Source organism: Octodon degus, unplaced genomic scaffold (assembly GCF_000260255.1).
Source record: "Octodon degus isolate 3935 unplaced genomic scaffold, OctDeg1.0 scaffold00095, whole genome shotgun sequence".
Taxonomy (NCBI): domain Eukaryota; kingdom Metazoa; phylum Chordata; class Mammalia; order Rodentia; family Octodontidae; genus Octodon; species Octodon degus.
Window position 1 is genome coordinate 5906695 of NW_004524671.1, and position 14692 is coordinate 5921386.

A 14692-nucleotide genomic window follows, 5' to 3' on the forward strand; every position below is an offset into this window, starting at 1 on the left:
TGCAAAACCGTTTAAGTGAATGTGAAGACAGAGTTTCAGATCTTGAAGATGCTGGTGCAGCTAGTGAAAAGGTAAGAAAGGATCTCTTAGAAACAACAAGGATGCAGGAAAGAATAATCCATCACCTGCAAGATGATGCAAAGATGAACAACTTGAGACTCACAGGCATCAATGAGAAAGGAGTCAATACAAATGATATTAAAAAAATATGGGCAGAAGTAATAGCAGAAAACTTCTCAAATATGATGAAACAATCTGACATTCAGGTAACCGAAGCACACAGAACGCCCAGTAACCTCAATGTTATGGTTTGTGTCTAGTTGTCCCCCCCAAAGCCTCATGCAGTCATGGGGTGAGGACTCCTAGAGTTTGTGTTAACTCATGATCCACTGGGATTATGTGTGATCCAAGGCTGGGATTATGGGTTTTAGTACTGCTGGGATTACCCATAGCTGGGTAAGTACTGGGAAGTACCCATAGGTGTGAGTACTTCCCCTACCCTGGGGCAGGTAATTTACATTACAATGTAAGGTGGGAAGAGAAGCTAGCTGCTTGAGCTGCTGCTACCCCTCCCTTGCTCTCTTGCTCTTTGCCGCCACCATGAAAAAGTTGCCCTCTGCTATGTGCTGCTCTGCATTGGACCCAGCTGAGTATGGACTGAAACCTCCAGTAACTGTGAGCTAAATAAACCTTTCCTTCCTTCATTTTGTGTGTTGGGTATTTGTCCCAGCAACGAGAGAAGAGTAACTAAGACACTCAACCCAATGAAAAACACACCGAGACATATAATAGTCAAGATCCCAGAATGCAGGGCAACACAGTTATGTTCAGTAAAGTAGGTGCATAAAAGGGATTGGATAAAATTCAACATCCCTTAACAAAAATAGCAAACAAAGTTAGGTATTTCCATATAATAAAGATCAGTTTTTAATATGTGAGGAGTCAAGTCAAAGGTGAACCCTTTATCTCTATTATCTAAAACAATACAAAGATGCTTACTTTCACCACTTTTATTCAAAATAGTTCTGCAAGTCCTAACCAGAGCAACAGGACTAGAGAATAAAACCAAAGGGCATCCAAATTCAAAAACAAGTAAAACTGTCACTATTCACAGATGATGTGATGTTATTTATTAAAACCTCCAAAAATCTATGAAAAGACTATCAGACCTAATATATAAAGGGGACAAAGTTGCAAGATACAAAAATCAATGTGTAAAATGTAGCATTTCTATATGTCAATGACAAATTATCTGAAATATCAAATTTAGCAGGTACAAAAAATATCTAGAAATAAATTTGACCAATGAAGTGTAAGTCCTCTACAATGAAACTTCTAAGATCTTGATGAAAGACACCAAACCCATGTCCCTCCCTCTTTCCCTCCCCCTCCTCCTTCTACCCTGTCCTCCTCATGAGCCAGGCAGACATTGTGCCACTGAATTATATGCTGGCTTGAAAGCATCATTATTATTAAAATGTACATGTATTCTAACAACATTTAAATTCAATGCAACCTTTATCAAAATGACATTTTTTGCAGAACATGAAAAACATAAATCTAACATTTATATGGAATCATAAAAATAGCCAAAGAAGTCTTGAGCAAAATGAACAATGCAGAAGCTATTACACTACTTGACTGCCAAGCAAACTACAAATACATAATAATTAAAACAGAATGGGGGGTTAGGGATATAGCTCAGTGGCATAGTGCCTGCAAAAGTCTGCTTGATTCCTGCTACTGAAAAACAGAACCACCAGAATGGGATTGGTATAAAAAGACACGTAGACCAGTGGGACAGATAGCCTAGATGTCAACCCACTCATCTACTGCTCTTTAACAATGATGCCAAGAAGATACATGAGAAAAAGGACAGTCAGTAAATGGTGCTGGAAAAATCTGTCCACATGCAGAAGAATCAAAGTAGTCTCTTGGTTTTTACCAGTTACAAAAATAAAGTAGAAATGCATTAAGTAATTAAATGCTAGACTTAAAATTAGGAAATTTACAAGAAAACATAGGAAGAAACATTGCAAAACAGTGAAATGGGCAAGAAGTTATTGGATAAGACCCCCAAAGACATTAAACCAAAAAGCTTTTGCACAAAGGTCAATCAATGTGCAGAGGCAACCCAGTGAATGGAAAAAAAATGTGTACAGCCTACACATCTGACAAGGGGTTAATGGACAAGGTGTGCAAATAATGTGATCAATTCAATGAAGAACCTCAGTAGTGGATCTAATAGATGCTTCTCAGAAGCCAACAGGTTCAGGAAAAAAGTTCAAACTTTACTAATCAAAACAATCATGAAACCTAAACCCAATAAGAATAGCTATGGCTATTACCTAAAAGACTAAAGGCAACACATGCCAGTGAAGATGTAGAGAAAAGGGAAACCTTGAACATTATTGGTGGGAATGAAAATTAGTATGGCAATTATGGAAAACAACAAGGACATTCCTCAAAAAATAAAAAATCTACCACAGGGTAGTCTCATAGTGCACAGTGGCCAAGCAATGGAAATAACTCAAGTTTGCAAGTCAGAAATGTGATTCATAGATAAAGAGAATGAAATCCTATCTGTAACAATAGCATGGATGAAACCATAGGTTATGATGTTAAGTGTAACAAGCTAGGCATATAAAAACTAGTGCCACATGATCTTGCTCATATGTAGAATCTTAAAAAGTTTATCTCACAGAAGTTGAGAATACAGTGAGAGGGTACCAGTGGCTGAGAGAGTAGGGTGGGAGAGAGATGGAGAAGCTGATTAGTATGTACTATGATACAGTTAGGAACAAGAAGTTCTGGTGTTCTAACACAGGAGAGTGAGGACAGATAGTGACATACTATGCACTTTGAATAGTTAAAAGGAAAGGATTTTGAAAGCTTTCACCATAAATGATTAATGCCTGAGGAGAAAAATATGTTTAACCTAATTTACACATATTATTGAAACATTATATGGTACTCCATTAGTATATAAAATGTTTATGACATTATTAGTTAAAAATATATTGAAACGTTTAAAAAGATTTATCAGTGTCTTACTTTTTCCTCATTGCTGGGACAAAATACCTAATACCCCAAATTAAGGAAGGAACAGTATATTTAGTTCAGTTAGTGGAGGTTTTAGGTCACACTCTGCTGGCTCCAAGGCAGAGTGGCACATGGCACAGCACAGCCCTTCATACAGGCAGCAAAGGGCAATGGGTGGCTAGCTAGCCTCTCTCCCCTGCCTTACATTGTAATGCAGATCACCCACCCTAGGGCCAAGGTGTAGCACTCACACAAGCAATCCCAGCTTTGGATCAAGAATCAATCACAAACTCCAGAAGCCACGCCATGACTGCATGAGGCTTTGGGGGGACATCTGTACACAGACTGTAACAATCAAAGAGATGAATGCCTCTTCAACTTCAGAGGAATCTAGTGTGAATAGGTAGAATAGGTAGAGGAACTGAATAGGAATAAGTTCCCTAAGAAAAGTAGATGAAAAAAAATGACACCAGTAACTTTCTCTGCATGTCTCTGACACTGCAAGAAAATTAAAACCCTCTGGGATAATGTCAAGGTGACAGGAATTAAATGGTAAATTTATTACAGAGAAACTGTTATAGGTGGTAATGTCTTTCAGCAACATAAAAGAAATCCTTAGAAAAGTCATGCTGTTACCCTGCTCCATACTGCCTGTTTCAAGTGACATACATATCTAGCTGCTTTACTTCTGTTTCTTCATAATCCATTCCCATTTGCTACCATTAGTATGCCAAGGGTGCCTTATATCATAAGTTCCACATACAAAATTGTACAACACATGCTAACTGGGATGTGGGTGAAGGAAGTCCTGCTTTGAGTCGATGTTACAAGAAAACTGGTCAGTGGCCATATTCAACTAGCAGCAACCTTGAGAACAGTAAGGGGATGGGAGGGGACAGTGATCCACCCTAAGTCTGAGCAGGAGGCCCTGGGATCACGAAGTCAGGTATTAGTGTAAATTTCCTAACATAGTAAGTACAATGCAGTGTTAGGAGTAGCATCTTTGTTTTATCATGAATGGGATCAATCTTCTTTGCCTGGCAGTGCATAACCTGGTAATTTGCAATAATACATGAAGTGTGTGTAGGGCTTTTCAATTCACATCACTTCTATTTTGAAGAACCAAGGTTAAGTGACTTTCCTCAAGATTCTGTCATCATGGGGCTTCTGGATTAGCTCAGTTTAAAGTGCCTGCCTGGGCAAACTCAGTCAGGGGCAGGGGACCGCGGTTCGATCCCCAGCTTCACAGACTACCAGACCCACCCTCAATGCAGCCTGAGCCAGAAAAACAAAACAAAACAAAACAACTGTCATCAAAACAGACCAGTATTTTCTGACTACAGGTTTTGCTCCCTCTCCTCCTGCCATGGCAGGGTAATGGTTTTCCATTTTATGGTGGTAGCTTTTCTTTCTTTCCTTTTTTTTTTTTTTTTTTTAGCTTTAGAGAACTCAACAATAGGGGGCCACTCTTTCTCTGCTAAAGCTAATTAATATTAGAATAGAACAATTTGTTGACTTTAAAAATACAGTTAGGATTTAAAGGAAGAGCAATTTGATTTAAAATATAGTATTGAATTTAGTCAAAAAATGTTGGGGGGATATGATCTAATTACATATATTAGAAACTGTCAAAACACACAACTTTCAAGAAAAACTTACCGGCTTTTTTTTTTTTTTTTTTTTTAAAGTTCATTTACATGGTTCTGAAGTGAAAAGGTTTTACTTGGCTTAAGTGAAAGATTTACTATATTTACCCTAGCATCCTCTGGGGTTTTGAAGTTAATTATTTTTCCAAACTCTCGGGCATGGAATACAGACTTCACCCGTTCCTAAAAATATAATATATAAATTAATTAAAAAGAAAATGCAGTTGTAAAACTACAACAAAGTGCCATACAGATTGTTTTAAAAACCACATATACACAAATTATACATTTAAATAAACCAAGAGTGGGTTGCCAAGAAGAATCAAAACCAAATGGTATATTCTAACATATCTACTATCACCAAACTTAAGTCAGAAAGCCTATTGTGAGATTTTACTTTCTAAGGCCAGAAAGAGTTAAACAGAAAAAGGGAGGAGGTTTAATGCCACTGCATTTCCTCTCCAAAACAGTTCTCAGACAATTCTTCATATATGGCCATGGAACCCTGATTGAGTCTAGGTCAAAAATAATACATTTGTGTATGTGTGCATATGTGTGTGTGTGCATATATATATATATGCATGCATATATGTGTGCATGTATGTACTTGTGACAGCTTAGTCATAGAGAAGGTACTTTGGAATAAAGAAACGGGGGTGGGTGTATCCTAATGATTTTCCTCCACTCCCCTTTGGTATTCTATGAGGCATTTGTTGGAGAGAACTGTCTCGTAGCAGATATCACACAATGGAGGGTCAGACAGAAAAATGGGACTGCTGAGGATGGTGTCCATCTCTGCACTATTGAGAGGGCCACAGAAGAGGTGGTGGTTTTACTACTTTTCAATTCCTGTAATTCAAGTATCATGCAAATATGTACTCCAGATTTTTTTTTTTTTTTTGAAGGCTGATTGCTGATCCAGGATTAAAAAGAAAAGTCAAAAAAGAAAGAAATGAAGGAAAAAGCCAAAGAAGCCATCTGGAGTAGAGAAGATGCTAGCTACTATGCATTATTTTTTCATGTGGGAAAAGGTAGGGTTCTATTATTGAGTAGAAAATAAGGGCCTAGCAGTGCTGCTGTTGTGGAGCAGCACAGAAAGTAGCACTGGTATTCTTACCTTTTTTCTTCTTTAAGCTTGAGTAAGAGCAGGAGTAAAGGTAAACCATACCAAGATAAAATGGATTTTATTTATAAAACAGAAACACTACAAAATATAAAGAAAAGGAATGAAAAAAGGATAAAATGGAAACAAAGCTTTTGTAAATAAGGATGAAAGAGAGGTTGGAAAGAGTAGAGGAATACAAGGAAAAAAAGAATCAAGTTATATCATGTGCAGGTACATTTTCTATAATGAGTATGATCATTATGTATACCTATAATGTACCAAGAAACTTAATTTAACCCCCCAAAAAGGGGATTATATCAAAATGGATTATCAGTTACAAGTTCAAAACAAATTATTCAACATACCTTTGCTTCGATACGCAATCTTCTCCCATGAACAATGAATGGTTCTTTGGTAAATTCATCAAAACTATACTGCCACTCGCATGTAAGTTGTCCAAATGTTCCCTTTGTTACAAATAATACACCACTGTTGAAGGGAGGAGGGGAAAATCTACTTTAAAAATTGAGGAATTTGTATCTAATAACATAGAATAATTTTTCTGCAAATGTACATCACATTCACCCAGATAAACTATTATCCTGGGGCCAAAAAGAAAACATAAATTTAAAAAAATTAATTAATTTATTTGGTACAGGATCTCACTATGTAGCTTGGACTCATAGTGATCCTCCTGTCTCAGCCTCCCCAGTGCTGAGATTACAGACATGTGCCACCATGTCCTGTTTTGGGGCAAGCACTGTGTGCCCTGGGTTCTGGGGCCAGCAAAACATGCATTATCTTAGACCACCAAGCCATCTCCCCGCCCCCAAAACTTATAAAGGTACAGAAGTCATAAATGTTCTCAGATCAAAATGGCACTAAACTAGAAACAATAGATATTTCTAAATGGTTAAAACTAAGATACTAAAATAATGCACAGATCAAAGAACTTCAATAGTAGAAAATATTTTGAACAGAAAAATGAAACTACAAAATGTGTGACATACAGCCAATGTAATGTTTAGTGGGAAATCTGTAGTAAGCCATGCTACAAAAATTCAAGTGTTCAAAGTCAAATACATCAAACACTTTGTAAGAAAGAGAATGGGACCCTTTAGTCAACATTTAGGGATCCTTGTAATTAATACTTTAGAATAGAGTCCCACTATTAAGGCGCCATGGAATGTTTCTGAGCCTACATTTGCAAGGGCTTTTGTTACCATGTTGAATGGAATCAACACATTGAGAAATCTTGGGCTTTGAGACAAAATAAATTTCTATCATTTTTTTGATTGGGTACTAAGGCTTGAACTCAGATCTTCTGCCCTGAATTACATTCCCAGCCCTTTTTTCTTTCGAGATAAAGTCTCATTAACTTGAATTGTCCTGGCTAGGCTTGAATTTGGAATCCTCCTCTTCTGGTCTCCCAGTCTGGTAGGATTAAAGTTGTATACTTTTCCATAGCACTTGGCTCTATCAATTTAGAGTGAAACTTTTTTCTTTCTTTTTTTAAAAAATAAAAAAAAACCAAAAAAACAGGATCTCACTATGTAGTCCAGCTCACAGCATCCTCCTGCCTCAGTGTCCTGAGTGCTAGGATTATAGATGAGCAGGACCGTGCTTGACTTTAAAACTTCAAAAAACTTAAGCTTTTTAATCACGTGTTATCTCACATTGTGTGTGTAGGGGGGTAGAAATTAAGAAATGACAATATATTATTTATAATTTCATTTAGTTCTTTCAAAGGCTTTTCCCAATTTCTTTTTGTGGCTGAAACATCAATTTTAGGTGTAACCAGTTTTCTTTTAGATAACACATACTTTAAGGAGTTGAGTTAAAGCAATAAACAGCTGGCTCCTGGCCATCAGTGGACTCTTCTGGTCTAACCTGAAATTGTATGCTTTTTTACAGAAAGGTAAGTTTGTCATTGAGAGGATAATTTATGGAATTTCTGTACTCACTGAATTTGAGGCAAATGCTAAAATATACAATTTATGCTTGTGTTTGACTGTTTATCTGTACATAAACAAAGCTAACCATGAATTTATATAACATCTTAGGAACCAGCTCTACTAAGCAAGAGAAAGGTACAAAAGTATCTAACAAGTTCTTCACAAGTGGCTATTAACCCCTTATGGAATTACATTAGAGAAAGAAGGCAAGTTACCGTCTAGTTATCATGAACATATCTGTTTTATTGATCATGACATGGGTAAAATATTTGTATTTTGCAAATCTTCCATTTTCCATGACCTTAAAGAAATGAGAAAAATTGATAATATTCCATAATATCACATGATTTTTTAAAACTATTTGTTTTCTCAATGAGAGCAAATCATTCACAAGCTTTTATAAGAAATATATATTAAAAATAGAATTAAACATTTACAAAATCTTTGCTTTCCTTTAAAAATTATCTACCGCATTGTTTTAAGATTACTAAATTAGACCATCTTTAAATGCTATATTTGTTTTGTTTTTAAAAACCATTTGTTTAAATGCTAGATTTTTGAAGACACAACCTTACAAAGTTTAAGTTCAATTTAATAAGGTATTAAAATATTAGCACAGTTTTATCTTGGAAAATATATTAGCATTTGATTATAACTATACAGAAATATACATTATCATACACAGCTAACTCTTGCTTTGCTTTTTTCCCTAGAAATTTCTTTATGCTGGTCTCAGAACTCATTTAAAAATACTAAGAAAACTGAAACAAAGCAAAAAAATAAGCAGCAGCATTTCCGGACAAACAGGGGACCCAAAAGGCCTACTTATGTGACAATCTTTATTTTTAGGACTACTGAAACAGTCTGTCTATGACACTATCTGTTAATAGTGCTTTGCTGCAGAAAACAATCACACAGAAAATAGTTTAAATTCTATTTTCAGTATAATTCCCTCTGAGAATAAAGTTACTTTGACTACTAAAATACATTGCGGGGGTGGGGTGGGGATATAGTTCAGCACAGGCACCTGCCTGGCAAGTACAAGGTCCTGAGTTCGATTCCTGACACCAAAAAAAGACAAAAAACACAAAACACTGCAGGCTAGCTTATTTTTAAAGGTAAGCTTTGTGACTGTGACTAAGATCACCCTAAAGGAGGCATATTAAGAATTTAGGTAAAAAGAAATTCTACAGAAACTCCAAGAGGATACAGAGTTTGGAAAATTGTGTTCCTTGGATTTGTAATAAAAAACTAAACTAGTTTAGAAGAAAGCTAAGTTGTGACTTCATAATCATGTCAGTATAGCAAGCTGAGCAAATAGTCTTAATTTTCTTGGAGAAGTAAATAAAAAGCTAAGCAGCAGGGTGGGGCATGCAGATTACCTGCACAGGAGGTATCTAACGTCAAAGGTTATAAAATCCTAGGAAAAAGTATTCTCACTATTGACTGTCATGATGATGATTAAACATAAATATATTGAAAATTAAAAAGGGACAGACACAGCCAAAGATTCAGAACAAAGTAAAAATTATTATGAAAATAAACTCCAAAAATTAGGCAAAATAAATCAAGACAGTATGAATTACTAGGATAAAGAGGCATCAAATCTTTGAGGGGAGAGAGAAAAATTACTTGCAGAGAACACTGTATCTGGAAAGTTTAGTACATAAAATGCAGTAATCAATTTGGAAATTAAGGGAAAAAGAATCCTTTAAGAATAACAAAGTATTTATACATATTTTACAAATACAGTGCAGAAGTTATATGATAAATGCTATTAACACTTTATTAGAGGAATACAGTTTTGACAATGAAAGTCCGTATCTCATTCTTGATATAAAAATTCATTAGAATACAGATGGTATTCAGAATTCAACCAACCATCATTCTCCTTCTTCTCCAGTTTCACCAAATATTCCAAGATTGTGATTTTTGGAGGATAGGGTAGAGAAGGGGAATATAAATGACTAAGATTACACTAAACTTTATGTGCAAGAAAAATTAGGTAACATCCAGCAAGTTATAAAAGCAGAATGTGAAGCCCCCCCAGCAGACAATGCACTTAATAAAGTTACAGTAGTGAAAGAGTTGATGCTGGTAGAAGTTTCTATGACATATCAATGAAAGAATACACCTCATATGTGTGCAACTTCACAAAATCTTATCTATCGCAATATAGAAATTTGAGTATCAAAAAGCAGTTCAAGTTGCTGGATAAAAACATGTTATCATATGAATGGTTTCAGGAAACTCATTGGCTACAGTTGGATCCTCGTTCTCTCTTTACACCAAATTAATTCCAAATGGATCAATGACCTGAGCACATAAAGTGACTCTAAAAGTACTAGAAAAAGTAACATCATAATCTTGGAGTAGGGAAGGCCAAAACAAAATTCATAAAACCTAAGATAGAACAAATTACAGTACACAGAAATTTAACATTATTGAATGGTTAAAAACAATAAACCAGTTAAATAGCACAAGAATCAAGGGATAAGTTGAGAAAATATTTATATTAATAGAGAAATATTTCATAATTTACCAGATTTTACCAATTTGAGTAAACCAACAGAAGAAAATGAATAAACAGTAAAGTATGTAAAGGTTATCAACAGGTAGTTTAGCGAAAACAAAATCTAACAAATGTGTTCAACTTAACTCAAAAGATTACACAAATCCACTAAGTATACTGAGTCAACAATACTAGTGCTACAATTACCTGTAATCAGAAGAATGTCAAGATGTACATATAAGAATCTTCACCATTAAGAGCAGAATACTCCAAAGGGACTAGCTAAATTATGATGCAGCCATACAGTGGTACATTATAAAGCCATATAAAGAATATGTGTTATAGAAAAAAGGTGTAAGACTATAAAAAGAAACTTATTGGATAGGAAAAAGAAAAGCATATACATATATATATATATATATATATATATATGGCCTAAGAAGGTTTTCAAACAGTATACCCAGTCTTAACAGCATCTATCTCTGAACTTGTAAAGAATAATGGTAGGGACAGAAGTTTTTAACTTTACATCCTTTATACTGTAACAGTTTGCATTTGAAAATTATCTTAGAAAGTACTCTCATTTTATTGGTCATTTTAAAATAAATACTGTACAAACACCAAATTCCTTAAAAACACCACTATTAAATGTCAGAAGTTTATATACCTAATTAATGATCATACTTTTTAAGTAACTGAAGACAAGTGCTTTCATTCCAAGTATTTCATTTCTTTTACAACACACCTAAGTTTGGGCATTTGTTGGACCTGTCTTTCATCACTCTTTTGAAACTCAATTTAAAGCTAAGCTGTGCCTATAAGCAATTAAATCAATTTTAATAGAGTAAATTTCAAATAAATAAAAGCTAAAACAAGTCCAAGGTTAGCGGTGAGAGGGACAATTTCTGGAATGCTTTTTGAAATTCACCCAAAACATTAAATGCAACATGTGAAAAATGATTGGCTATTAGGTCAGAGCAGTGTGCTTGACATGTAATAAGCTATGTTATTAAGAATTGATATAATTAAATATTGAAAAGAGCATCCTGGGGCTGGCCTGACCGCTCAGTGGACTAAAGTGCCTGCTTAGGCAGAGCACAGTGGCCAGGGTTCAATCCCATACATGCCCTGCTGGCCCTGCCCCTGGGATGCGCTGACATGGTGATTGAGACTGGGTTTGGTGGCACATGCCTGTAATCACAGCTCTTGGGAGGCTGAAAACAGGAGAATCATGAGTCCAATCTATGCAGTGAGACCCTGTAGACCCTGTCCTAAATATAGAAAAAAAATGTAAAATTTTTACCTATGTCTGATTACAAACATGTGAAAATAATGTATAGTGTGATAAGCAGAGTCCAAACTGAATTGGAGAGAAGTTGGGAGAGAATGTAATTACTGATAGTCACATTCATCTTCCATTCCATTGTAAGGAGTCTACAATATCATGCTGTTGGTCACAATTTGCTGCCTAATTGCTCAACTTTATACATATATATTATGACTTGTACTTTTCAAAATGTCAACATATAAATAAAAATCTGAATGTTAGACCTGAAAGGAATATTCTGCATCCAAATTACTCTTCCTGTATACATGGAGAAAACTGAAAATTAGGTGCTTAATCAATCCATTTTAATCTTAACAACAATCTTGTATAAAAAGGTAAAATTTCAGACAAGTGATTCGCTTTGGGTTAGTTACAAAACTGGGTTCAGAACATTGGCTGTATAGTTTCTTTTTCCAGTCCTTTTTGTTACTTCAAGATGCCATTTCCTCCACTGTACTTCAAACATCTCTTTGATAATCATGGAAGATGGTTAGTTGCTGAGGCAACTGTTAAGACAGGTCAGGTTAGTTGAATTTTTCTAGGTCAACAGTGTCCAAATGATTTAGTGTTAATATCCTATATTCTTCCATCAGAAACATGCTTAAGAATGAATGCTTGTATTAATATAATTTGTGATATCCCTTAAAATAAATGAATTAGCAAAACAGAGTAGGACCTTTAAATAAAAGATCAAGATTTGGCTGAATTTAGACCTCTTAGCTGAGTTTTTATACTTTAGTTTTAAAGGGTATTTTTTTGCCTTATTCATTAAAAGTATATGTGAATTATTTATGTTTTGGGAATTTTTAAAATAAACAAGAGTAACACAACAGAAACTTCATTGGTTATATGTAACTATCAAGTCTTTAGCAATTAAAAAGGTTACTGGTAAAAGGGTTCTATTTGCATTTAGAAAAGATAAGTATGTGATAGTTTCCTGAAACATAAATCTAAATCAAATTAGCCACATATTTAGAAACACAAAGAAAGTAGGGATTTGATGACAGTAGTGTCAGAGTTATTTTCCATGAATACCCAAGTTTCCTGTCAGTCCAAATATTCTCTTTATTTCTGCTATCAGGACTCAAACTCAGGGCCTGTGCTTGCCAGGCAGGCACTTTGCTACTGAGTTGTATCTCCCATCCCCAAATACTTTAGGAAACAAAACAAAAGCTAGAAACCAGTGATGCAGCTATTTCTAATCTTTTCAAATCATTCAAACGTTATGAGGTAGCAAGTACTGGAAAAGCAAAATCAAAACATGAAAAGAAAAACAAAGCAAAAACACAGGCTGGGGATGTAGCTCAGCAGCATAAGTGCCTGCCTGGCAAGTACAAGGTTCTGAGTTTGATTCCTGGTACTGAGAGAAAAAAAAAAAAATTTGCTGGCAACAATTAGTAAAATGGAAAACTTTAAATCCCTAAAAATATAAAGTATTAACTGTTACAGAAATATATTTATATTAATATACTTACATATTAATATTTGCATTAATACAGTTTAGCAAGCAAAACAAAAATTCTCAATCGTTACTCTTCTGGAAGGCAAAATAGTTTCACAGATGAATGAGTTTTTATAAGACAGCAAAATGGTGTAGTAAAGGAATATGAAATTCATCTAGATGAATGATAATGAATGCTAGTAAGCCAAGAAAATCTACTAGAGAATACTTTTTACAGATTGGTTAATTTAAATCATCAGAAAATAGGGAAAATAGGTTTAGGAATAGATTCTACTCACAACGTAAGCATTCTTGAAAAGCCAATTCAGGGAGTTGCTTGTAAAATGATAAATGCTATCATTTTTCAAGTATTTAAGAACAGACATGTTCAGAAATAGCTTTAGAGAAAACCCAAGTAAGTACACCTTAGAGTTATCTGATTAATAAAGTTTATGGGTAAAAGGTGTTCTACTAATTCACTTTGAATCTGAGGCTTGACTGCTACAGCCAAGGAAAGGGGGTATTTAGCTAAGATTCATGATTACATATAATAGGAAACCTCAATGACTTTACCATCTTTCCTTTATTATATCTCTCATACCAGTCTCCTCCCATGCTAAGGAGTTATCTTGGCTCTAAGCCAAAGCATAGGCATAGGCTATGATAGTATCAATGGCAAGAAAGCTGAGCTTATACCAGCAAAAACAGTTTGGAAAAAGAACAGCATTATGCTCATGAAGTAGTTATGTGGTCTACAACAGCAGACTATCAACCTACCTAATAACATTATAGAAGACGCACAGGCAGTGTGTCAGGATTAAGTGCATAATTACAAGAGTCTCACTAAAGCAGTTCCAGCAGAACCTCTAATATTAATCAACATTGATCTATACCTGCAAACAATAAATTTCTTTTAAAATACTGACATTAAGAGCATCCAAATAGCCGAGAATTTACTATTTCTACCATTTATCAATTACTGTGTGAAAATTATCATGGTGGTGTAACCATTCTACTAACCTTGAAAGGAAACAAAAAGGATGAGGTTTAATGTTGTTTTTGTCTTGGCAAAGGAGAGAAAAATGTATATAGAATTTATGTAATGGTGGCCGAGAACTAGCATAAACTGGCATCATCTGGAATAATAAAAATACAATAGAGTTCTTATTAGGCACCATATTATTATATATTATCTTGTTTTAATCCTATCAAGACACCAAGACACATAATACTAAAGATAGGCATAACACAGAGCTAGTAAAAGAAAAAGATTTACTCAACCCAAGAATCATGGCCTGACCCATAAAGTACTGCTTTATCTTAAATAAAAAATATTACTATCAATCTGAGTATTACATAGAAGGACTACAGGCAGCTCTCTCCCCATCTGTATGGGTTCAACCTGTAGATTCAACCATGGATCAGAAATGTTCTAAAACATTTCTTCTGCATTGATCATGAATAAAGTACGTTTTTTCTTGTCACTCCTTAGAGAATATAGCTATGACACTATTTCCTTAGAACTTACATTGTATTAGATAGTAAAAAATATACAGGAGAATATGCTTAGGCTATATGCGAATACTATGCCATTTTATGGAAGGGATTTGAGCAGACATAGATTTAGGTTTCCTTAGGGGTTGTGCTAGCAAATTCCCTGTATG

At 34.9% G+C, this 14692-nt stretch overlaps 1 protein-coding gene across 1 annotated transcript in view; it reads right to left on the bottom strand.

The window, feature by feature from the left end:
• Vps13a (vacuolar protein sorting 13 homolog A) overlaps nucleotides 1–14692 on the bottom strand; it is a 241039-nt gene that overhangs the window by 12118 nt on the left and 214229 nt on the right. The window contains exons 67-69 of the mRNA XM_023722991.1: nucleotides 7964–8049; nucleotides 6159–6282; nucleotides 4797–4871 (exon numbers count right to left, since the gene is read on the bottom strand). Of these exons, the coding sequence (XP_023578759.1) occupies nucleotides 4797–4871; nucleotides 6159–6282; nucleotides 7964–8049 (285 nt within the window). The remainder of the gene's footprint in view (nucleotides 1–4796; nucleotides 4872–6158; nucleotides 6283–7963; nucleotides 8050–14692) is intronic.